This window comes from Oncorhynchus keta, chromosome 28 (genome assembly GCF_023373465.1).
Source record: "Oncorhynchus keta strain PuntledgeMale-10-30-2019 chromosome 28, Oket_V2, whole genome shotgun sequence".
Taxonomy (NCBI): Eukaryota; Metazoa; Chordata; class Actinopteri; order Salmoniformes; family Salmonidae; genus Oncorhynchus; species Oncorhynchus keta.
The window spans coordinates 66,093,879-66,119,997 of record NC_068448.1 but is presented as its reverse complement, the minus strand read 5'-3'; the positions used below and the strand labels follow the sequence as shown (position 1 = coordinate 66,119,997).

At 44.7% G+C, this 26,119-nt stretch overlaps 1 protein-coding gene across 18 annotated transcripts in view; it reads left to right on the top strand.

Annotated features, from left to right (window-relative positions):
- The first annotated feature begins 3,291 nt into the window (after positions 1-3,291).
- Positions 3,292-26,119, top strand: part of LOC118361698 (uncharacterized) — a 29,172-nt gene continuing 6,344 nt past the window's right edge. For 17 of the 18 annotated variants that reach the window (XR_008083779.1, XR_008083778.1, XR_008083775.1 and 14 more), the window contains exons 1-11: positions 3,292-8,174; positions 10,020-10,146; positions 10,289-10,417; positions 10,512-10,560; positions 11,059-11,195; positions 11,333-11,436; positions 23,951-24,061; positions 24,292-24,345; positions 24,528-24,731; positions 24,809-24,888; positions 25,034-25,261. Coding sequence is in view for 2 of the 18 variants with exons in the window: in XM_052483660.1 (XP_052339620.1) it covers positions 3,369-8,174; positions 10,020-10,146; positions 10,289-10,417; positions 10,512-10,560; positions 11,059-11,195; positions 11,333-11,436; positions 23,951-24,061; positions 24,292-24,345; positions 24,528-24,731; positions 24,809-24,888; positions 25,034-25,261 (6,029 nt within the window). In the remaining 16 variants the exon portion in view is untranslated. The remainder of the gene's footprint in view (positions 8,175-10,019; positions 10,147-10,288; positions 10,418-10,511; positions 10,561-11,058; positions 11,196-11,332; positions 11,437-23,950; positions 24,062-24,291; positions 24,346-24,527; positions 24,732-24,808; positions 24,889-25,033; positions 25,262-26,119) is intronic. The other variant, XM_052483661.1, reaches the window with a different exon arrangement.

Sequence of the window (26,119 nt, the reverse complement as noted above, 5' to 3'; positions counted from 1 at the left end):
GCTTAAGCCAGTACATGTCCTGGCCCGTCTGAAGTTTGCTAGAGAGCATTTGGATGACCCAGAAGAGGATTGGGAGAATGTCATATGGTCAGATCAAACCAAAATTTTTGGTAAAAACTCAACTCGTCGTGTTTGGAGGACAAAGAATGCTGAGTTGCATCCAAAGAACACCATACCTACTGTGAAGCATGTGGGTGGAAACATCATGCTTTGGGGCTGTTTTTTTGCAAAGAGACCATGACGACTGATCTGTGTTTATAGGAGAGAATGAATGGGGCCATGTATCGTGAGATTTTGAGTGAAAACCTCCTTCCATCAGCAAGGGCATTGAAGATGATACGTGGCTGGGTCTTTCAGCATGACAATGATCCCAAACACACCGCCCGGGCAACGAAGGAGTGGCTTCGTAAGAAGCATTTCAAGGTCCTGGAGTGGCCTAGCTCGTCTCCAGATCTCAACCCCATAGAACATCTGTGGAGGGAGTTGAAAGTCCGTGTTGCCCAGCAACAGCCCCAAAACATCACTGCTCTAGAGGAGATCTGCATGGAGGAATGGGCCAAAATACCAGCAACAGTGTGTGAAAACCTTGTGAAGACTTACAGAAAACGTTTGACCTCTGTCATTGCCAACAAAGGGTATATAACAAAGTATTGAGATAAACTTTTGTTATTGACCAAATATTTATTTTCCACCATAATTTGCAAATAAATAAATAAAAAATCCTACAATGTGATTTTCTGGATTTTCTTTTCTCATTTTGTCTGTCATATTTGAAGTGATGAACATTACAGGTCCCTCTCATCTTTTTAAGTGCGAGAACTTGCACAATTGGTGGCTGACTAAATACTTTTTTGCCCCACTGTACATACATACATACATACATACATACATACATACATACATACATACATACATACATACATACATACACAGCTGAAGTCGGAAGTTGACATACACTAGTTTTTCAACCCCTCCACTTCTTGTTAACAAGCTATAGTATATATTTGTTTACAGGCAGATTATTTCACTTATAATTCACTGTATCACAATTCCAGTGGGTCACTAAGTTGACTGTGCCTTTAAACAGCTTGGAAAATTCCAGAAAATAATGTCATGGCTTTAGAAGCTTCTGTATCGTCTGTACCTGTGGATGTATTTCAAGACCTACCTTCAAACTCAGTGCCTTTTTGCTTGACATCATGGGAAAATCAAAAGAAACCAGCCAAGACCAAGAATTGTAGACCTCCACAAGTCTGGTTCATCCTTGGGAGCAATTTCCAAACACCTGAAGGTACCACGTTCATCTGTAAAAACAATACTATGCAAGTATAAACACCATGGGACCACGCAGCCATCATACCACTCAGGAAGGAGACTCATTCTGTCTCCTAGAGATGAACGTGCAAATCAATCCCAGAACAATAGCAAAGGAACTTGTATAGATGCTGGAGGAAACAGGTACAAAAGTATCTACATCCACAGTAAAACGAGTCCTATATCGATATAACCTGAAAGGCCGCTCAGCAGGGAAGAAGCCACTGCTCCAAAACCACAATAAAAAAGCCAGAATACGGTTGCAACTGCACATGGGGACAAAGATCGTCCTTTTTGGAGAAATGTCCTCTGGTCTGATGAAAAATATAACTGTTTGGCCATAATGACCATTGTTATGTTTGGATGAAAAAGGGGGAGGTTTGCAAGCCGGGACTGGTGCACTTCACAAAATAGATGGCATTATGAGGGAGGAAAATTATGTGGATATATTGAAGCAACATCTCAAGACATCAGTCAGGAAGTTAAAGCTTGGTCGCAAATGGTTCTTCCAAATGGACAATGAACACAGGCATACTTCTAAAGTTGTGGCAAAATGGCTGAAGGACAACAAAGTCAAGGTATTGGCCATCACAAAGCCTTGACCTCAATCCTATAGAAAATTTGTGGGCCGAACTGAAAAAGTGTGTGCGAGCAAGGAGGCCTTCAAACCTGACTCCGTTACACCAGCTCTGTCAGGAAGAATGGGCCAAAATTCACCCAACTTATTGTGGGAAGCTTGTGGAAGGCTACCTGAAACATTTGACCGAAGTTAAACAATTTAAAGGCAATGCCTCCAAATACTAATTGAGTGTATATAAACTTCTGACCCACTGGGAATGTGATGAAATAAATAAAAGCTGAAATAAATCATTTGCTCTACTATTATTCTGACATTTCACATTCTCAAAATAAAGTGATGATCCTAACTGACCTACGAGGGGGAATATTTACTAGGATTAAATGTCAGGAATTGTGAAAAACTGAGTTTAATGTATTTGGCTAAGGTGTATGTAAACTTCTGACTTCAACTGTATACACACACATCCGTGTCTATGAATATCCTATCTATACCCAACCAGCTTCCCCGGTGAGCAGCAGCACCCATCCCTGAGAGGAGTCCAGACATCACATGACATCAGATCAGGAGTTGGCCGTCCCAGCTAAGTCTCAGGTGCTGCTAACGCGGGAGACATGGTCACATGACCTCGGCCCGGAGCATCAACACCTGGTACCACAGCTCTCTGCTCACACGGGTCTGGTGGAGTAGATAACATGTAGGGCCAGGAGTTTTTCTCAGCTATGTGACCTGACCAATCAAACCTAGTACCTAACTACAACCCAGAGTTTTTGTCAGGAAAACCTACTAGCTCTAAGTCATACACTGCGGATAGCCACAAGGAGGAATGTGCAGTTGTTCGTAATTTGTAACACCCATAATTATTTTATCCCTCCTGCTGCTCAGAGCTTCAGTTGTTATTTAGCCATAGAGTCACAGTCTAGGCATGCCTTCTGTATTGGCCTTGCAGGGAGAGAGAGAGATGGTGAGAGAGTGAGTCAGTCAAATAGGGAAGAGTCAAAGAAAACAAGAGAAACAGAGGTCAAGAGGGGATAGAGTAAGTAAAGAGGGAGAGATAGAAAAAGGGGGATGGCTTCCTTTATACTCTTGCATTGGTGCTCTTCTGGCCATGTGCCAGAGTACTGCCATGTGCCAGGGTACTAATCCTATTCAAACTATAACCACACACACACACACACACACACACACACACACACACACACACACACACACACACACACACACACACACACACACACACACACACACACACACACACACACACACACACACACACACAGGGAGGCTTTCTTGAGTGGCAGGGCCATGTGAGCTCCTAAACATGTGCTATTCTGGGCAGGGGAGGAGTAAAGCAGAGAGGAGGGGAAAGCAAGGGTTAGTTTGGGGTCTTTTCTCTTTGTGTGTGAGTGAGAGGAACTGTATCTGAGTGTTGGTGAAGTGCTGCTTTGCTGTTTAAGAAGCTGGTAGCGTAGTGAAAATGGGGTGCTGCTGCAGTAAGGAACTGAGCCCAGGCCTGCTAAGTGAGAGGACCAGGCTGCTTCAGGCATCAAGCCCAGAGGCGCTGGGGATCAAACACCAGAACAGAATACACACTAAAGCTTTGGCTCAACATGTGTCTGACGAAATGGCTCAACACACGTGTATACCGGACGGACCGGCCAAACGGAAACTTCAGGAACAGGAGAAGAAGAACAATGTCATCCCGGACAACGTGTCGACAGGCCCCAAGGAGAGGCATTGCAGTGGCAGTGGCATGCGGAGTGGGGGGCTACTCACTCCGCAACACTCACACGAGGAGGAACTGGCTATTATTAACGCCTCCACAGGCCCCAGCATGGTCACACAGACAAACACGGACACACACACACACATGGACTCGACGGAGGCAGGCGTGCCACACACACACGCTGCCAAGGCCAGGGCCAGCTGTGGGAATGTTCCATATTTGGAGGGGAGTGTGAAGAGCCCATTAAAACAGAAGATAGCAGAGAACACTATGGATAATTCCGTTAGACAAAGGATACAGAGCACCATGGAGAACCCACCCAAACAGAAGATGGAGAAGACAATGGAGAACCTAGCGAAACAGATAGAGAATACCATTCAGAACCCAGACAGACAGAGGATAGAGAACACTGTGGAGAGCCCAGTGAGACAGAGGATAGCGGAGAACGCCCTGCTCAGGTCTACTTGGTTCAACCAGACCCCGGAGCCCGGCCAGGAAGAGACAGAGGGCTGGAGGACCCCCCTGGTCGGAACATCCCCAACCCACCAGCTGTATAATATCAGAGCTGGGGGGGATTCCACTAGAGTAGGAGCAGAGGAAGAGGAGGAGGAAGACTGTGTCATCAGGGCAACCCTGGGGCGGGGTTTCAGGGCCAGAGCTCAGAGCTTCTACAGCATCTGTTCCATCGATGCTGACGACCTCGACACTGACCAATCCAACGCAGAGGAACAAACAGGCTTCATCCAATCACACACAGCGGAACCTACAGCAATCCAATCACACATAGCCAAAACTACATCCTCTATTCAATCACACGTAGCAGAACATACAGCTTCTATCCAGTCACACATAGCCGAACCTACAGCTTTCCAATCACATTTAGAGGAACATACAGCCTCTATCCAATCACATGCAGAAAAACCTAAAGCCAATGACCAATCACACAGAGTGGAATCTGCAAAGGCTGACCTATCGCACATAACGGAACCCAAGGCTTCTGAACCCATGGCTTCTGACCAATCAAAAACAGTTGAATTTACAGCCATTGACCAATTACAAACATTGGAACCTACAGCCTTTGACAAATCCCACTGTGAGCCCCCCGAGGCACCTGTTCTGCCGGACCTTCTCTGGAGAAGCTATGAGGACCCTCAGACTTCACAACAGGACAGCTCCATCACCCCCGGAGACACCAGGACCCCACCACTAAGTGGAGACATTACAGATCCCGACATACTTGAGCTGACATCACGTCAGGAGGAGAGTGTGTGTGTGAAGGACGAGAATGTGTGTGTTAAGACAGGACTTTTGTCCACAGTGAAGACTGTTTATAGCAGCCAGGAAGGAGAAAACACAAAGAGGGATTTGAACCTCCATGATACTCAAAACAATATTCCCACCACCACATACCCCTGCCCTCCTAACCCTACCCTTACAGAGGAGCAGCTCACACACAGCCCCAGCCTTACCTCTAGCCCCAACTCCAGCCCCCTGCTTGGGGCAGTGGATGGGGCCACATGTGTAGAGGAGATGGAGAGGATTGAGGTATACCAAGCTGTCTCAGTGAGGATGATCAGTGAGGGGCTGAAAGGAGAGACAGATGAGGATGAGGAGGAGGAGACCATACTCAGCAGCACAGTGGAAACCACACTAACAGAGGTATCACCAGTCTCCACACTCTCTTCACTATCCACAGTCTATCCAGTCTACGCAGTGTCTCTACCCATGGACTTTACTGTCCACTCATTCAAATCTGACCTTAGACCAGTGGATATGGAACATGAAGTTGGAACAAAACCTGATCAGTATGATATTACTTCAGACAGCAACGCCAAGCCTGATCAAAACACAACACATGTGTATGCTGGGAGACCTGATAGGGATGATGTAAAACCTACTGGAAATAACAGAAGCCCAGTTGATGACTCAGAGCTCATTGATTGGCCAGTCCAGGCTGAGGATATAGTGGGAAGGTCTGCAGCAACAGAGAAGGAGCCGGAAACCAGTGTGGAACAGAAACACTGGCAGGAAATGGCTGCCATCACCAGTCACCCCACAAGAGAGAGCAGCTATCCTCAGAATTGTAGAGAGGACAGAGAGAGCAGCAATCCTTCTCAGGGTTGGGAGGACATAGAGAGCAGCCATATTTCTCAGGGTTGTGAGGACATAGAGAGCAGCCATATTTCTCAGGGTTGTGAGGACATAGAGAGCAGCCATATTTCTCAGGGCTGTGAGGACATAGAGAGCAGCCATATTTCTCAGGGTTGTGAGGACATAGAGAGCAGCCATATTTCTCAGGGTTGTGAGGACAGCGAGAGCGGCCATCTCTCTGAGGAAAGAGGAGGCTCTACTCCTGTCCCTCAGGACCTGCCTAGTGGGGACACTCACTTACAGCCCTGCAAAGGTCCTCCATCCTCCTTGTCCCATTTCCTTTCAATAGGTTCAGAATGGAGAGATGGGAGGTTGAGTTCAGAGGGAGGAACTGAACCCACTGACTGCAGAAACCTGTCTGAGAAGAACACAGAAGACGGAACACACGCGGAGGACAGAACACACACGGAGGACGGAACACACGCGGAGGACGGAACACACGCGGAGGACGGAACACACGCGGAGGACAGAACACACGCGGAGGACGGAACACACACGGAGGACGGAACACACGCGGAGGACAGAACACACGCGGAGGACAGAACACGCACGGAGGACAGAACACACGCGGAGAACGGAACACACGCGGAGGACAGAACACATACGGAGGACGGAACACACGAGGAGGACAGAACACACGCGGAGGACGGAACACACGCGGAGGACGGAACACACGCGGAGGACAGAACACACGCGGAGGACGGAACACACGCGGAGGACGGAACACACGCGGAGGACAGAACACACGCGGAGGACGGAACACACGCGGAGGACAGAACACACGCGGAGGACAGAACACACACGGAGGACAGAACACACGCGGAGGACAGAACACACGCGGAGGACGGAACACACGCGGAGGACGGAACACACGCGGAGGACGGAACACACGCGGAGGACAGAACACACGCGGAGGACGGAACACACGCGGAGGACGGAACACACGCGGAGGACAGAACACACGCGGAGGACAGAACACACGCGGAGGACGGAACACACGCGGAGGACAGAACACACGCGGAGGACAGAACACACGCGGAGGACGGAACACACGCGGAGGACGGAACACACGCGGAGGACGGAACACACGCGGAGGACGGAACACACGCGGAGGACAGAACACACGCGGAGGACAGAACGCACACGGAGGACAGAACACACACGGAGGACAGAACGCACACGGAGGACAGAACGCACGCGGAGGACGGAACACACGCGGAGGACGGAACACACGCGGAGGACGGAACACACGCGGAGGACGGAACACACGCGGAGGACGGAACACACGCGGAGGACGGAACACACGCGGAAGACGGAACACACGCGGAGGACGGAACACACGCGGAGGACAGAACACACGCGGAGGACAGAACACACGCGGAGGACGGAACACACGCGGAGGACAGAACACACGCGGAGGACGGAACACACGCGGAGGACGGAACACACGCGGAGGACGGAACAGACGCGGAGGACGGAACACACGCGGAGTACGGAACACACGCGGAGGACAGAACTCACGCGGAGGACAGAACACACGCGGAGGACGGAACACACGCGGAGGACGGAACACACGCGGAGGACGGAACACACGCGGAGGACGGAACACACACGGAGGACGGAACACATGCGGAGGACGGAACAGACGCGGAGGACGGAACACACGCGGAGTACGGAACACACGCGGAGGACAGAACTCACGCGGAGGACAGAACACACGCGGAGGACGGAACACACGCGGAGGACGGAACACACGCGGAGGACAGAGCGACACTCCCTGAGGACACTGAGTGTAGTAATATAGCAACAAATGACAATGTGTTTGTCACCCCTGTTTTCCCACCTGTGACATTTGAATTCAGCCCATTTGATGAACCCCTGAAGTTTGTTTCCCACGGTGATAACTGCTCAGATGTGGACTACCCTGTAGACGATGCAACAACGGCAGATTCCTATTTGTTGGTGGGAGTGCTGGGGGTGGAGCCTGATCAGATTGACGTTTACGCCTCGACCCCCTCTTACCAGATACAGTTCCTGGGTCAGGGGTCACTGGCTGTCACCACGGACATGGACACCATGGGGGTGAGAGGACAGGTCGAGGAAGGGGGCATGATAGACATGGTGTCAGAACTGCTGGGAGAGGAAGGGGACCCCACCCTCTCTGGCCTCTATCCCTCTCCCTGGACGCATTTAGGTCCAGGGCTGGTAGAGGAAGAGGTATGTGGAGGATGGGCCCAGGGGCTGGCCCAGGGTATGGTCCCCAGCCAGGGTGAGGGTGAGGGTGAGGAGGGTTGCGAGGAGGAGCAGCCCTCTAGCTCCATGGCCCTGCTGGGAGTCTACCCCACTTACAGCACTCTTCTGCCTCAGGACTCTTGTCTCTGGGAATGGCACCATCAGTACCAGCCTGTGAGTACTTCAGCTGTGTGTGTGTGAGCTGTAGGGGTGAGAAAATACACATACAGTGCATTCGGAAAGTATTCAGACCCCATCACCTTTTCCACATTTTGTTACTTTACAGCCTCATTCTAAAATTGATTTAAAAAATATTTTCCCCTCATCAATCTACACACAATACCCCATAATGACAAAGCAGAAACAGGTTTTTTGAAATGTATAAAAATGTATAAATGTATTAAAAAAACGGAAATATCACATTTACTTAAGTATTCAGACCCTTTACATTGTTGAAACACCTTTGCCAGTGATTACAGCCTCGAGTCTTCTTGGGTATGACGTTAACAAGCTTGGCACACCTGTATTTGGGGCATTTCTCCAATTCTTCTCTGCAGATCCTCTCAAGCTCTGTCAGGTTGGATGTGGAGTGTCGCTGCACAGCTATTTTCAGGTCTCTCCAGAGATGTCCGGGCTCTGGCTGGACAACTCAAGGACATTCACAGACTTGTCCCAAAGCCACTGTTGCATTGTCTTGGCTGTGTGCTTAGGGATCATTGTCTTGTTGGAAGGTGAACCTTCAGCCCAGTCTGAGTGCTCTGGAGCAGGGATTCATCAAGGATCTCTCTGTACTTTGCTCCGTTCATCTTTCCTTTGATCCTGACTAGTTTCCCAGTCCCTGCCTCTGAAAAACATCCTTACAGCATGATGCTGCCACCACCATGCTTCACCATAGGGGTGGTGCCAGGTTTCCTTCAAACGTGATGCTTGGCAATCAGGCCAAAGAGTTCAATCTTGGTTTCATCAGACCAGAGAGTCTTGTTTCTCATGGTCTTATAGTCCTTTAGGTGCCTTTTGGCAAAACTCCAAAAATGCTGTCATGTGCCTTTTACTGAGGAGTGGCTTCCGTCTGGCTACTCTACCATAAAGGCCTGCTTGGTAGAGTGCTGCATAGATGGTTGTCCTTCTGGAAGTTTCTCTCATCTCCACAGAGGAGCTCTGTCAGAGTGATCATCGGGTTCTTGGTCATCTCCCTGACCAAGGACCTTCTCCCACGATTGCTCATTTTGGCCGGGTGGCCAGCTCTAGGGAGAGTCTTGGTGGTTCCAAACTACTTCCATTTAAGAATGATGGAGGCCACTAGATCATTGCCTCGACACAATTCAGTGTCGGAGCTCCACCAATTGAATTTACCACAGATGGACTCCAATCAATTTGTAGAAACATCAAGGATGATTAATGGAAACAGGATTCACCTAAGCTGAACTTCATTGCAAAGGGTCTGAATACTTATGTAAATAAGGTATTTCTGTTTTTTATTTTCAAAGAATTTGCACAATTTTTTTAAACATTATTTAAAAAATGTGCTTTATCATTGTGTAGATTTTAATTTAATATATTTAAGAATATGAGTCCTTTTCTCTATTCAATCTGGCTGAATACATGATGTTTATACTGCAGGAACCTTCAACTCACCACAGCTGAGTTCAATTCCAATATATATGAGAATCACCTGCTTGAAATCTAATTATTTCTAACCACTTCTAGAAGGTGCCAATAATATTGTCCCGGTCATTGTAGGATTTCTTTGTGGAATTTGAATTTTGTTCAACTGCACACCAAAGACATACATATGTGGAAACCAAAATATGTTTTCATTTCAACAGTTTTCTGGAAGAAATGGTGCATTATTTGAAAAAGTGCAAGGGTGCCAATATTTTTTGGCCACGACTGTATATGTGGTGTGTGTGTGTGTGTGTGTGTGTGTGTGTGTGTGTGTGTGTGTGTGTGTGTGTGTGTGTGTGTGTGTGTGTGTGTGTGTGTGTGTGTGTGTGTGTGTGTGTGTGTGTTCTCTTGCAGAAATCCACCCTGGTCTCTGAGCTCAACCCCAACGCTCAGGTATGGGCCAATCACATGCTTAGTCTGGACCACTCAGGCCCCATCTACACTAAGTCCCGTCTACCATGGCTAACCGTTAACCAGGAAGGTAAGCATGTGGAAGTAGACAGAGTATGGAACAGCGCCTAGCCATTAGTCCAGAGGTGGAAAGAGCTACTGGGTGTGCAGGCCTTTTCTTTGTCTTTTATTTCGGTCAGTCTTGTAAATGCCGCTACCTGATTGGTCCTCAGGGTATGACCAGGGATATGACCTGGAGGAAGTGGGCAAGGCTCAGCTGGAACCGAGCGTCATAGAATTCACAACGGTCACTATGGAAAACCTGTCAACCAATGGCCTGGTCCAGGACAGCTGTATATCAGGTACTAACGTTACTGGCTGATGGAGCTTAGAGCAAACAGGACTGTTTATCAGATGACATCTGATACAAATATTATATGTTATTGATGTTTTCAGAGGAGCTCATCGATCAACTGAAGACCTCACTGGAGTCCTGTCTGTCACGGTACGTATGTGTCACAGGCGGCTGATGGCACCTAAAAGAGCAACTGCCCCTAAAAATCAACTTCTCATTTTGAAAATGGTCTATCAATATGAGTCAGAAACATTTATTATAGAATACAAAGTGTAAATAGGATCAGTTTGGTCATAAAGTCAGTCTCGTCCAACTGAGATTTGCGAGATGATAAGAGAAAATGGTATGTCACGGAATGAAGAGTACCGTAAGAGTGGTCAAATTTGGTTTGGCATTCGATATCCCTATGGGGATAGTTCAGGACCATCAGTAAATTAAACAACGTACATTTAACAATATTTTTTAAAGTTAGTAGCTCAAAATTTCAATGACTTAAAAACCAACTATAAATTGTAGAAAGTCATATACAAATATTGAAAACAATTAACAAAGACAACTAAAAGATGTGCAACATGAAAATACGGTCCCATTTACATTGTGTACATTTAGTAGGCAGTGAGTTTTTTTGATTGGCTGATGTCCCCTCAGGGAGAACCTTGCCAACGACCTCTACCTCATCTCCCAGATGGACAGCGACCAGTTTGTTCCCATAACAACGCTAGCCAACCTCGACCACATCAAGAAGCTCAGCACGGACTTGGAACTCATCTCTGACGTCCTCAAGTGTGAGTAAACTTTTTTTGTGTGTATATATGTAAGTATGGACATATGTGGGTTATTGTTGTATTGTATTACATGATTGGGTAAGATGTTTACTGGAGGGAAGGCTCTGACCGTGTCCTGTCTCCTGATTGGCTCGTAGCCTTGCCGCTGGTGGAGGTGGCAGAATGTGGGCAAAAGGTACGGCCCAATCAGGGACGCTGTATCGTCATCCTCCGAGAGGTCCCGGAGACCACACCCCCAGAGGTAAGAACCGCCTGTTAGAAACCTGCCTTAGTCCATGGGCCAGCTGAAAAAGGTCCACTTTGTGGTGGCAGTTTGATGGAATTAAATTGTTCCCCACAAGCTCCTGATCAAATTGATTATATGATAGCCTCTCCAAACAAAATGCTTTCTATGTTTTTCACACAATTATACATCTTGTTGTAAGGGAGTCTATGCAATAGAATGCTTGCAGACTGATAAAGGAATCTTGAGACGTGAGAATGGTCACATGCTCATTCAAAATGACTGTCTAGGTTTTTAGCAATAAAATTTCACAATACTCTGCAGAGTGTTCGATTTGCAAGGAGACCCCCAGCCCTGCTAAAACCATAGACAACTGCGTGCTGTTTTCAAGGGATTGTTAAATAAACTATTTGGTTTTAATATAATCACTTCTTGAAGAGCATAGTCAGAACTACACATTTCGGGTTATTCCACATCTTGCTCTATCATCAGAGTTGTACAGCATGTAACTGCATGCTTTTCATGATCAGCCAAAATCAATAGATCATGTCATTTCAGATACATGAGGGTACTGTATCCCTTTGGCATGTAGTTAGCTAAGCAAACATGTCAATCTTGCGTCATCAGAGATTAGGCTTTTGGAAAGAGCTTGACATCAGTCCTTGTCCTGGTAAAATTGTCTGTCGGATTTCTGTCATCAACCCTATAGATGGCAAGCAAATCAAACAATATTTGGATATAACCATTTATACTGAACCAAAATATAAACACAACATGTAAAGTGTTGGTCTCATGTTTCATGAACTGAAATAAAAGATCCACAAAATTTTCCACAAAAAGCTTATTTCTCTTTCATTTTTTTTGCACAAATTTGTTTACATCCCTGTTAGTGAGCATTTCTCCCTTGTCAAGATAATCCATCAACCTGACAGGTGTGGCATATCAAGAAGCTGATTAAACAGCATGATCATTACACAGGTGCACCTTGCGCTGGGGACAATAAAAGGCCACTGTAAAATGTGTAGTTTTGTCACACAACACAATGCCACAGATGTCTCGACTGCAGGAATGTCCACCAGAGTTGTTGCCAGAGAATTCAATGTTCATTTTACTACCATAAGCTGCCTCCGACATCGTTTTAGAGATTTTGGCAGTACGTCCAACAGGACTAAATACCGCAGACCACATGTAACCACCCCAGTGGGTGCCAGGCCCACTCATCTCTGCCCCCCTGCCCAGTCATGTGAAATCCAGATATCAGGGCCTAATGAATTTATGTCAATTGACTGATTTCCTTATGTCAATTGTAACTCAGTAAAATCTTTGAAATTGTTGCGTTTATATTTTTGTTCATTATAGTTCATCCCCTGAAAGTTAGCTTGTTAACTAGCCATATTGACGTAATTTGTTATTAGCAAGGTAGCCAATTTGATGTGGCCCATCAATCACTGTAACCTATCATGTCTATCAGCAGCAATCGTGATTAAACACACTTGAAAATAATGTTGAAAAGGGTATGTTAGCTAACTTTGCTAGGTAGGCCTATATTGATTGGAGAAAAAAGTACATTAGGTCTAGCCAACTGTACAATGTTTCTACCTGTAGCTTGCAAAGTAAACCTTATCAGCTCATGTTGTCAATGTCAGTACATTGGCAAATGCGCCCTACTAGTGCTTGACAGAGCCCACAAAGGATGGGAAATAACCTAAACCACTCATACTTGTCAGGTAAAGTTCACTTTATTTGTAAAAAAAAAGAAAATTAATGGTGGCCAATATTGACAGATACCATGATGCTAACCTGAAATCACATGATCAATTGATGTTTTACTGAACATGAAAAGCATACAGGTACTTGCTGTATAACTCTGATGATAGAGCTAAATGTGTGCAATTGTTTTGCATAGAATAATCGGAAATGTCTAGCTCTTAACGATGCTCTTCAATGTTTACATACAATTTCCCTACTTGATATGCATATACTGTATTCTAGTCAAGGCCTATCCTTAACTATTGCTGGACACGTACTATTCTATCCTAAATATTCTACAGATATACTACATATTCTATCCATATAGTTCCGTCCATAATGTCTATGCATCCCATCATATACATATCTATTTATGTTCTGGACTCTGTTGGGAGCTAGAAATTTGTGTTTATGTCTAAAAATAGCTCTTCTCTCCCTGACCATCATAATCTTAAAATGATGCTCTCTATAACCTTCAACAGTACAAGTTATTTAATGAAACCTAATCATTTTGTATACATTAGTTCAGTGGCTAGTTGACACGTTATAGAAATCATGTCATCGTGATTAGACAAAATCCAGCAATTGGACCATTGCTGATGCCCTCGACAACCCTTAGCAGCCACTAACCAATACATATTTCAGAAGACCCTATACTACATTATACTATTTTTTCCACAAAAAAAGTGTAACTACTCACCATCTATGAAGTCTGTAAAGCTAAGGCTTTAATAATACCAGCTATGTAAGTTGATGCCCTCATCATCAGGTCGCTTGTTAAAATGTCATTTTGGAATGCAGGGTATATGACAGGATTCAAGACATATTTTATATTTAAACAATATATGGCATAATATTGTATATCAATATAGTCACTAAAAACCAGCGAAAGATCCCTTTAGAAATATTATAGATACATTTTTAATTGTTTGACAATAAAATATAGAAATCAGTGATGCAAATACAGACCAAAACCATTGATATGAGTAGTGTTTTGGTACATTTTGGAACAGTTTTGCTAATGTTTTACAAAGATTATATATCTTGCAAACCTGGCTAAATTGGTTGTGTTATTTGCATAACTGTAATCTATTTTTTATTGCCATTAGGCATATTCCAACTATTATTGAAAGAGTTGTGACAATGTCAGACCAATCCAATTTAAACCAATGGAGCTGGTTTGCAGCCATCAACAATATCTTGGCATCATTGTTTAGATTTTATTTTGCTTTATGTGTACTTGGTGTACTCATTATGAAGGCATTTTGCAAAAATGATTAACTGTACCTCTGTGCTGGACATAATGCATTCCTATGGGATTTCAAATAGCGTGCATGGGAAGGTTTCAGGTTGGGGAAGGTTTCAGATTACATTCCTTGATGTTAACATAATTAATAAAATCACATTGCATATAATGTTGATTAATAAAAAAGCAGTGAATGCTTCAAGAACAAAGTGTTTTAATGTAATATTTTTGGGAAACGGCAACAAAACAGCAGTTTGGACAGCTTTTTTTGGCATATATTTGGCATGCCACTATTCTGATAATATTTTGGTGAATACATATAACTGACATACTTGGGCCATCATTGTTGGTTGTCCTCGTTGTGACACACATTTTAAGACATAATTGGTCTTATTACACCAATTATTTATTCAGTTATGGCCATGCAAAATGAATGCTGTTCCTCCCCATTGAAATGAATGTCGGCCATCTTGAAAATAGGTTGCTGGGACTGATTATAGACTAAATCAATGATGACTCTATATACTGTAGCTACTTCCCCAATAGGTCTCCTTGTTCTGTTTGAAATTTGGTGGAGTTATCATCCCGGGTAACATGTGATGGTAAAGCTCATCCCAATACTGTCCATTCGACTCGATATACCCCAAAATGCATACTGTACATGTATGACCTTTGACGTCCCAAGGTGAGCCCATAGAGATACCATAATATGTGTTGTATCATGAAATTTATAACATCTCAAATTGCGTTAGTTTGAGAAGTTAGTTCCCTGACAATACAAAATGATCATGTCCTCAATCCTGTTGGCCCAGCTAACTGCATAACATATGTAATGAGAAATATTTAATAAAGTTCATATTCAGTTAAGAGTAATTAACACAATGCTTAGCATATTTATGTTTTCCTGACCTTTATGTAATTCACATGATTTCAAGTGTTCTGTTTGTGTCAAGGGTTGATGGTTACGAGACTCGATGCTGTGTGTTATGTATTAAACTCATATATGTTTATAGTAACTGAAACCAGACTGGATGTACAAGGACTGAGAACATTGATATGTTATTGTATTGATGACCTTATGAACACTGTGTGACTCTGCAGCAGCTGGCAAAGTATTTTGTTGTGACGCCGTACAAGCCTCCCAGGCTGATGTTTATGGAACATTGGTGCTGTGAGGTTGGGATTTAAGGCCCTGCTTAGAGAATACCAGTTAGACATTTTCTCTGCTTATGTGCTGTAGGTGTGTCCCTGTCTCCCTTGTAATAAACCAGATTGATTTATGATTGGCTATATTCCAAGAGTGCTCTTCTTTAATTCACCCCTTTACAGTTTCCATACAGTGCTTTCAGAAAGTATTCAGACACCTTCACTTTTTCCACATTTTTTTACGTTACAGCCTTATTCTAAAATGTATTATTAAATTGTTTTTTGACCCCTCAATCTACAATCTGCCAACAATTACAAATTATTTTTTATTAAAAAACGTGAATATCACATTTACTTAAGTATTCAGACCCTTTACTCAGTATTTTGTTGAAGCACCTTTGGCAGCGATTACAGCCTTAAGTCTTCCTGGGAATGATGCTACAAGCTAAGCACACCTGTACTTGGTGAGTTTCTCCCATTCTGTTCTGCAGATCCTCTCAAGCTCTGTCAGGTTGGATGGGGAGCATCACTGCACAGCTATTTTCAGGTCTCTCCAGAGATGTTCGATCGGGTTCAAGTCCGGGCTCTGGCTGGGCCACTCAAGGACATTCAGAGACTTGTCCCCAAGCCACTCATGCGTTGTCTTTGCTGTGTGCTTAGGGTCGTGGTCCTATTGGAAGGTGAACCTTCGCCCCAGTCTGAGGTCCTGGGCGCTCTGGAGCAGGTTTTCATCAAGAATTTCTGTGTACTTTGCTCCGTTCACCTTTCCCTCGATCCTGACTAGTCTCCTGCTGAAAAACATCCTCACAGCATGATGCTGCCACCATGCTTCACAGTAGTGATGATGCCAGGTTTCCTCCAAACGTGACGGTTGGCATTCACCCTGAAGAGTTCTTCCATCAAATCAGAGTTTCTTGTTTCTCATGGTCTGAGACTCCTTTAGGTGCTTTTTGGCAAACTCCAAGCGGTATGTCATGTGCCTGTTTCAGAGGAGTGGCTTCCATCTGGCCACTCTACAATAAATAAATACAATTTTATTTGTCACATGCGCTGAATACAAGAACACCTTACAATGAAATGCTTACTTACAAGTCCTTAACCAACAATGCGAGGCTATATACAGGGGGTACCGGTACAGAGTCAATGTGCGGGGGCACCGGTTAGTCAAGGTAATTGAGGTAATATGTACATGTAGGTAGAGTTATTAATGTGACTATTCATGGATAATCGATAATGAACAGTGAGTAGCAACATTGTAAAAGAGGGGGGGGTGCAAATTGTCTGAGTGGCCATTTGATTAGATGTTCAGGAGTCTTATGGCTTGGGGGTAGAAGCTGTTGAGAAGCCTCTTGGACCTAGACTTGGCGCTCCGGTACCGCTTGCCGTGCAGTAGCATAGAGAACAGTCTATAACCAGGGTGGCTGGAATCTTTGACCATTTTTAGAGCCTTCCTCTGACAGAGGTCTTGGATGGGAGGAAGCTTGGCCCCAGTGGTGTACTGAGCCGTACACACTACCCTTTGTAGTGCCTTGTGGTCGGAGGCCGAGCAGTTGCCATAGCAGACAGTGATGCAACCAGTCAGGATGCTCTTGATGGTGCAGCTGTAGAACCTTTTAAGGATCTAAGGACCCATGCCAAATCTTTTCAGTCTCCTGAGGGAGAATAGGTTTTGTCGTGCTCTCTTTATGACTGTCTTGGTGTCCTTAGACCATGTTAGTTTGTTGGTGATGTGGACACCAAGGAACGTGAAGCTCTCAACCTGCTCCACTACAGCCCCGTCGATGAGAAGGGGGGCATGCTCGGTCCTCCTTTTCTTGTAGTCCACAATTATCTCCTTTTGTCTTGATCACGTTGAGGGAGAGGTTGTTGTCGTGGCACCACACGGCCAGGTCTCTGACCTCCTCCCTATAGGCTGTCTCATCATTGTCGGTGATCAGGCCACTGTTGTGTCACTGGCAATCTTAATGATGGTGTTGGAGTCGTGTCTGGCCATGTAGTCATGAGTGAACAGGGAGTACAGGGGTAGACTGAGCACGCACCCCTGAGTGGCCCCCGTGTTGAGGATCAGAGTGGCGGATATGTTGTTACCTAACCTCACCACCTGGGGGCGGCCCGTCAGGATGTCCAGGATCCAGTTACAGAGAGAGGTGTTTAGTCCCAGGGTCCTTAGCTTAGTGATGAGCGTTGAGGGTACTATGGTGTTGAAAGCTGAGCTGTAGTCAATGAATAGCATTCTCACATAGCTGTTCCTTTTGTCCAGGTGTGAAAGGGCAGTGTGGAGTGTAATAGAGATTGCATCATCTGTGAATCTGTTAGGTTGGTATGCAAATTGAAATGGGTCTGGGGTTTCTGGGCTAATGGTGTTGCTGTGAGCCATGACCAGCCTTTCAAAGCACTTCGGACTACGGATCGGTAGTCATTTAGGCAGGTAACTTTAGTGTTCTTGGGCACAGGGACTATCGTGGTCTGCTTGAAACATGTTGATATTACAGACTCAGACAGTGAGAGGTTGAAAATGTCAGTGAAGACACTTGCCAGTTGGTCAGCGCATGCTCGGAGTACACGTCCTGATAAACCGTCTGATAATTTTGCACGCCCAATTTTTCAGTTTTTGATTTGTTAAAAAAGTTTGAAATATCCAATAAATGTCGTTCCACTTCATGATTGTGTCCCACTTGTTGTTGATTCTTCACAAAAAAAATACAGTTGTATATCTTTATGTTTGAAGCCTGAAATGTGGCAAAAGGTCGCAAAGTTCAAGAGGGCCGAATACTTTCGCAAGGCACTGTATATATTTCACCTTCACCAGTTGAGAACAAGTTCTCATTTACAACTGCAACCTGGCCAAGATAAAGCAAAGCAGTGCGAAAAAAACAACACAGAGTTACACATGGGATAAACAAACGTACAGTCAATAACACAATAGAAAAATCTGTATACAGTGTGTGCAAATGAAGTAAGGAGGTAAGACAATAAATAGGCCAATGGTGGCAAAGTAATTACAATTTAGCAATTTATACTGAAGTGATATATGTGCAGAGGAAGATGTGCAAGTAGAAATACTGGTGTGCAAAAGAGCAGAAATACAAAAACATATATGGGGATGAGGTAAGTAGTTGGATTTGGATGGGCTATTCACAGATGGGCTGTGTACAGCTGCAGCGATCAGTAAGCTGCTCTGACAGCTGACGCTTAAAGTTAGTGAGGGAGATATGTCTCCAACTTCAGTGATTTTTTTTTTGCAATTCGTTCCAGTCATAGGCAGCAGAGAACTGGAAGTAAAGGCAGCCAAAGGAGGTGTTGGCTTGGGGATGACCAGTGAAATATACCTGCTGGAGCGCGTGCTACGGGTGGGTGTTGCTATGGTGATCAGTGAGCTGAGATAAGGCGGTGCTTTACCTAGCATAGACTTATAGATGATCTGGAGCTGGTGGGTTTGGAGACGAATATGTAGCGAGGGCCAGCCAACAAGAGCATACAGGTCGCGGTGGTGGGTAGTTTATGGGGCTTTGGTGACAAAACGGATGGCACTGTGATAGACTACATCCAGTTTGCTGAGTATAGTGTTGAAGGCTATTTTGTAAATGACATCGCCGAAGTCAAGGATTGGTAGGATAGGCAGTTTTACGAGGGTATGTTTGGCAGCATTAGTGAAGGAGGCTTTGTTGCGAAATAGGAAGCCGATTCTATATTTAATTTTGGATTGGAGATGCTTAATGTGATTCTGGAAGGAGAGTTTACAGTCTAACCAGACACCTAGGTATTTGTAAATGCCCACATATTCTAAGTCAGAACCCTCCAGAGTTTTGATGCTAGTCGGGCGGGAGGGTGCGGGCAGCAATCGGTTAAAGAGCATGCACTTAGTTTTACTAGCATTTAAAAGCAGTTGGAGGCCACGGAAGGAGTGTTGTATGGCATTGAAGTTCATTTGGAGGTTTGTGAGAACAGAGTTGACCCGAGAATTGAACCCTGTGGCACCCCCATAGAGACTGCTAGAGGTCCGGACAACAGGCCCTCCGATTTGACACACACATTTGAGAAGCCAAGGCTATTGAGTCTCCCGATAAGAATGCGGTCGAAAGCCTTGGCCAGGTCGATAAAGATGGCTGCACAGTACTGTCCTTTATCGATGGCGGTTATGATATCGTTTAGGACCTTGAGCATGGCTGAGGTGCACCCATGACCAGCTCGTAAACCAGGATTGCATAGTGGAGAAGGTATGGTGGGATTCGGTGATCTGTTTGTTAACTTGGCTTTCGAAGATTTTAGAAAGGCAGGGCAGGATGGATATAGGTCTATAACAGTTTGGGTCTAGAGTGTCTCCCCCTTTGAAGAGGGGGATGACCGCAGCAGCTTTCCAATCTTTGGGGATCTCAGACGATACGAAAGAGAGTTTGAATAGGCTAGTAATAGGGGTTGCAAAAATTTCAACTGATAATTTTAGAAACAGAGGATCCAGCTTGTCTAACCCAGCTGATTTGTAGGGATCCAGATTTTGCAGCTCTTTCAGAACATCAGCTGTCTGGATTTGGGTGAAGGAGAGGGTTGGGGGCTTGGGCATGTTGCTGCAGGGGGTGCTGAGATGTTGGCCGGGGTAGGGGTAGCAAAGTAAAAAGAATGGCCAGACGTAATAAAATTCTTATTGAAATGATCGATTATCGTAGATTTAACGGTGGTAACAGTGTTTCTGGGCAGCTGGGAGGAGGTGCTCTTATTCTCCATGGACTTTACAGTGTCCCAAAAATTATTGGAATTAATGCTACAGTATGCAAATTAGCCTTTCCTAACTGAATGAGTATATTGGTTCCTGACTTCCCTGAAAAGTTGCAAATCACGAGGGCTATTCGATGCTAATGCAGAACGCCACATGATGTTTTTGTGCTGGTCTAGGGCAGTCAAGTCTGGAGTGAATCAAGGGTTATATCTGTTCTTAGTTCTACATTTTTTGAATGGGGCATGCTTATTTAAGATGGTGAGGAAAGCACTTTTCAAGGGCAACCAGGCATCCTCTACTGACTGGATGAGGTCAATATCCTTCCAGGATACCCGGGCCAGGTCGATTAGAAAGGCCTGCTCACTGAAGTGTGTTTTAGGGAGCGTTTGACAGTGATGAGGGATGGTCGTTTGACCGCGGACCCATTAGGCACACAGGCAATGAGGCAGTGATCGCTGAGATCTTGGTTGAAGACAGCAGAGGCGTATTTAGAGGGCAAGTTGGTCAGGATGATATCTGGTTACGGATTTGGTTACGGAGTTGAGGTTATACCTGGTAGGTTCCTTGATCATTTGTGTCAGTGCTGATGTTGCCTGTAATCCATGGCTTTTTGTTGGGGTATGTACGCACAGTCACAGTGGGGCTGACGTCATCTACACACTTAGTGATTAGAGCGTTGGACTAGTAACCGGAAGGTTGCAAGATTGAATCCCTGAGCTGACAAGGTAAGAATCTGTTGTTCTGCCCCTGAACAAGGCATTTAACCCACTGTTCCTAGGCCGTCATTGAAAATAATAATTTGTTCTTAACTGACTTGCCTAGTTAAATAAAGGTAAAATAAAAAATGTATCAAGCCAGTGACTGTTGTGGTGTACTCAATGCCATCGGAAGAATCCCAGAATATATTCCAGCCTGTGCTAGCAAAACAGTCCTGTAGTTTAGCATCTGCTTCATCTGACCACTTTTTTATTGACCGAGTCACTGGCGCTTCCTGCTTTAGTTATTGCTTGTAAGCAGGAATCAGGGGGATAGAATTATAGTCAGATTTGCCAAATGGAGTGCGAGGGAGAGCTTTGTACGCATCTCTGTGTGTGAAGTAAAGGTGGTCGAGAGTTTTTTCTTTTTTCCCCCCTCTGGTTGCACATTTAACATGCTGGTAGAAATGAGGTAAAACGGATTTAAGTTTCCCTGCATTAAAGTCCCCTGCCACCTCTGGATGAGAGTTTTTCTGTTTGCTTATGGCCGTATGCAACTCATGCAGTGCAGTCTGAATGCCAGCATCGGTTTGTGGTGGTAAATAGACAGCTAAGAAGAATATAGATGAAAACTCTTTTGGTAGATCGTGTGGTCTACAGCTTTTCATGAGATACTCTACCTCAGGCGAGCAAAACCTCAAGACTTTCTTAGATATCGTGCGCCAGCTGTTGTTTACAAATATACATAGACTGTCACGCCTTGTCTTAAGAGAGGCTGCTGTTCTATCCTGCCGATACAGTGTGTAACCCGCCAGCTGTATGTTGTTCATGTCATATGATGTTACAGTTTTTAATATCCTGTTGGTAGGATATACATGCTTGCAGTTCGTCCACTTTACTATCCAGCAATTGTACGTTGGCCGATAGTACCGTTGGCAAAGGCAGATTAGCCACTCATCGCCGGATCCTTACAAAGCACCCCGATCACCTTCCGCGATATCTCCATCTTTTTCTCCTGCGATTGACAGGGATGAGGGCCTCGTTGGGTGTCTGGAGTAAATCCCTCTCGTCCAACTCATTAAAGAAAAATTATTTGTCCAGTTTAAGGTCAGTAATCGCTGTTCTGATGTCCAGAAGCTCTTTTCGGTCATAAGAGACGGTAGCAGCAACATTATGTCCAAAGTAAGTTAAAAACAATGCAAATAAAACAACAAAAGAGCATGGTTCGTTAAGAGCCCATAAAACGGCAGCAGTCCCCTCCGGTGCCATTATACATAATAAAGGCCTGATTGGTGGAGTGCTGCAGAGACAGTTGTCCTTCTGGAAGTTTCACCCATCTCCACTGAGGAACTCTGGAGCTCTGTCAGAGTTACTATTGGGTTCTTGGTCACCTCCCCGACCAAGGCCCTTCTCCCCCAATTGCTCAGTTTGGCCGTGCGGCCAGCTCTAGTCTTGGTGATTCCAAACGTCTTCCATTTAAGAATGATGGAGGCCACCATGGTCTTGGGGACCTTTAATGCTGCAGACATTTTTTGGTACCCTTCCCCAGATCTGTGCCTCGACACAATCCTGTCTCTGAGCTCTATGGACAATTCCTTCAACCTCGTGGCTTGGTTTTTGTGCTGACATGCACTGTCAACTGTGGGTCCTTATATAGACAGGTGTGTGCCTTTACAAATCATGTCCAATCAATTGAATTTACCACAGGTGGACTCCAATCAAGTTGTAGAAACACCTTAAGGATGATCAATGGAAACAGGATGCACCTGAGCTCAATTTTGAGTGTAATAGCAAAGAGTCTGAATACTTATGTAAATGAGGTATTTTTGTATAATTTTTTTTTAATACATTTGCCAACATTTCGAAAATTCTGTTTTCCCTTGTCATTATTGGATATTGTGTATAGATTGATGAGGTGAAAAAAAACATTTGATCATTTTAGAATAAGGTCTGAATACTTTCCCGAATGCACTGTATAACGACATTTATCTTTCTCCGATACTTTTCTATCAAAACTAAATACAACCCACAGACATGGACCTTAATGAAAATCATCATTAGACTTTGCCACCCCAAAGTCGATAAATACAGTGAACAAAAATATAAAGACAACATGTAAAGTGTTGGTCCCATGTTTCATGAGCTGAAATAAAAGATCACAGAAATGTTACATTCTCACAAAAAGCTTATTTCTCTCAAATGTTGTGCACACATTTGTTTAAATCCCTTTTAGTGAGCATTTATCCTTTGCTAAGATAATCCATCCACCTGGCAGGTGTGGCAAATCAAGAATCTGATTAAACAGCATGAGTATTACAAAGGTGCACCTTGTGCTGGGGACAATAAAAGTCCACTCTACAATGTGCAGTTTTGTCACATAAAACAAGTTTTGAGGGAGCGTGCAATTGGTATGTTGACTGCAGGAATGTCCACCAGAGCTGTTGCCAGAGAATTTAATGTGAATTTCTCTACCATAATCCACCTCCAATGTCATTTTAGATCATTTGGTAGTATGTCCAACCGGCCTCACAACCCCAGACCAAGTGTGTGGCGTTGTGTGGGCGCGTGGTTTGCTGATGTTGTGAACTTAGTGCCCCATGGTAGTTGTGGGGTTATGGTATGGGCAGGCATAAGCTACGGACAATGAACAGAATTGCATTTTAAAGTTGTCAATTTGAATGCACAAAAATACTGTAACGAGATCCTGAGGCCCATTGTGAAGCCTATTTCTTTAGGGTATCTATGACCAACAGATGCATATCTGTATTCCCAGTCATGTGAAATCCATAGATTAGGTTCTAATGAATTTATTTCAATTGACTGATTTCCTCATATGAACTGTAGCGCAGTAAAATCTTTGAAATTGTTGCATATTGCATTTATATATTTGTTCAATATATGTTAAATCTGTCCTGCTGGCCCATGGATTATGTGTGTGTTTCAGTGCTGATGTTGTGCGTGTTTATTTTGTTAAACCACCAGGACGTAAAGGCTCTGTTTGCGTGTGAGAGCCTCCCCAGGATCCAGAGCTGTGAGTTTGCCCAGAACGACAACTGGTTCATCACCTTTAAAACTGAGGCTGACGCTCAACAGGTACAGCTGGGAGAGACAGAGACTGGGGTTACGGAGGTTAACAACAGCTGGGAGAAGGATTGATTCTCTAGACATTCATGCACATTTCATTCAGCTGCAAATTTAATTCACGTGTGTGTGTGTGTGTGTGTGTGTGTGTGTGTGTGTGTGTGTGTGTGTGTGTGTGTGTGTGTGTGTGTGTGTGTGTGTGTGTGTGTGTGTGTGTGTGTGTGTGTGTGTGCGCGCTCCAGGCATTTCAGTACCTGAGAGAGGAGGTGAGGACGTTCCAGGGAAAACCCATCAAGGTGAGTTGAGACGTTTTATTTATTTAACTAGGCTAGTTAGTTAAGAACAAATTCTTATTTACAATGATGGCCTACCCCTGCCAAAATATAACCTGATCTAAATATTTTTCTATACATGATGGAAGTGCCAGTCACATGATCAAAGATTGATTGATTGCTTTGTTGAATAATAAATTGATCAGGCACGGATCAAGGCCAATGTGATGGCAGTCACATCTTACGCTCCAAAGAATGGCTACAGGCCCGGCGCAATGGACTCCTGCACAAATCAGCAGCCTTACAACCCATACTACGCCCCTCCCACTTTCCAGCAGCCCCTCCCACAGCTTTACCCAATGACCAATCAAAGCTTGGATGCCATGGCCGGATACACGGACCCTGACCTGGTGAGATGGACACACACACGTACAGATGCAGGTATAAGCATTTTCTCTCACACTGGTGTCATTGGTGTTGTGTACAGCAGATGGCGTCATTATCTGGCTTCATGAACGGCTTCCCAGGAGGCCCCAGCTTCAAAATATCCCCCTCATACAGACACAGGTACTACACTCCTCACTCTTTCTCATTCTGGAGAAACGTCTCTCTCCTTCTCCCAAGCTATCATTCTCTCTCTATTTCTTGATGTTGTAACCATGGTTGTAGTTAGGTTGTTGTGATGTTACATGTGTTTCTCTCTCTCCTCCAGTAGGGGGCACCGTGGGCAGCGGGACCAGAGGCGGCGGTCTGGCGACAGGGAGCCGGGCCTTCTGGATGACCCCCCCTTCTTCCCAGAGCATGTACCAATAGGACGCCCCCCTGGCCCCCACAGGCAGGGCCCGCCACGGTTACCAGGCAACAGGCGTATGGAGGGAGAAGGGGGTCGACGTGGAGGGAGAAGGGAGTCAGGGTCCTCCTCAAGCACTGGCATAGGAAGGTATTGGAAAAACTTCAAACCTCTAACCTCCAACCCTTGGAGACAGGACACTTCCTTATATGATATGTTCAGGAGAGACTAAACAAAAGATAAAAATGTTTTTGAGGTACCACGTGAACTGAAGGAAGATAATAGCTATGTTTTCATTAACTTGTCCAGTGATTTTATTTTTTTACATTTTAAAAGTTTACATAGATGCTAAAATTGCATGCTATGCTACAGTGCGTTTCCATTGAACTATATTGTCAATAAAATGAGCTGGATGTAATAATTTCACACCTAAAAAAAAACATTATCGCAAAAACCTACAATGTCGAATAGAAATGAATTGTTTGAAGTTTTTCCAATACCTACAGTATTTAGGCAAATTGCGCATTAGGCCTAATAACTTGGCGACAACTTGTAGCCTATGCCCTCCTGCCTATCTGTTTTATGTCTCGGGTAGCCTGCAAAGCCAGCGTGGATAGAATGCAATAATTGACTAATATTTACCATATTCTAATTATTCTTATGTGCCAACGTATCGCCAAGGTCCATGGTACCATTTTGAAACTTGCACTCCTGTAGATCTGAAATAATTGGATGATGAAACTTTCCAGACAACCAGAACAGCAAGGCAAAGCAATTCAGGCATTCAGAAAGTGAGGACAATAATAGATTTTGCAAGCAGTGGGCATTAGAATGAAATGTGGAGTGGAGCTTTATAGTCACGAGCACGGCCAACCAGCTCATTAGACAGAATTAGGCGGCCACCTATGGCATCAGATTGACGAGGGCGGTATTTTCTGAGGTAAACTGACCAAGACGCACCTCCAACAACAACACATGAAACCCCACATACTCCTGCCCAAAAACAAT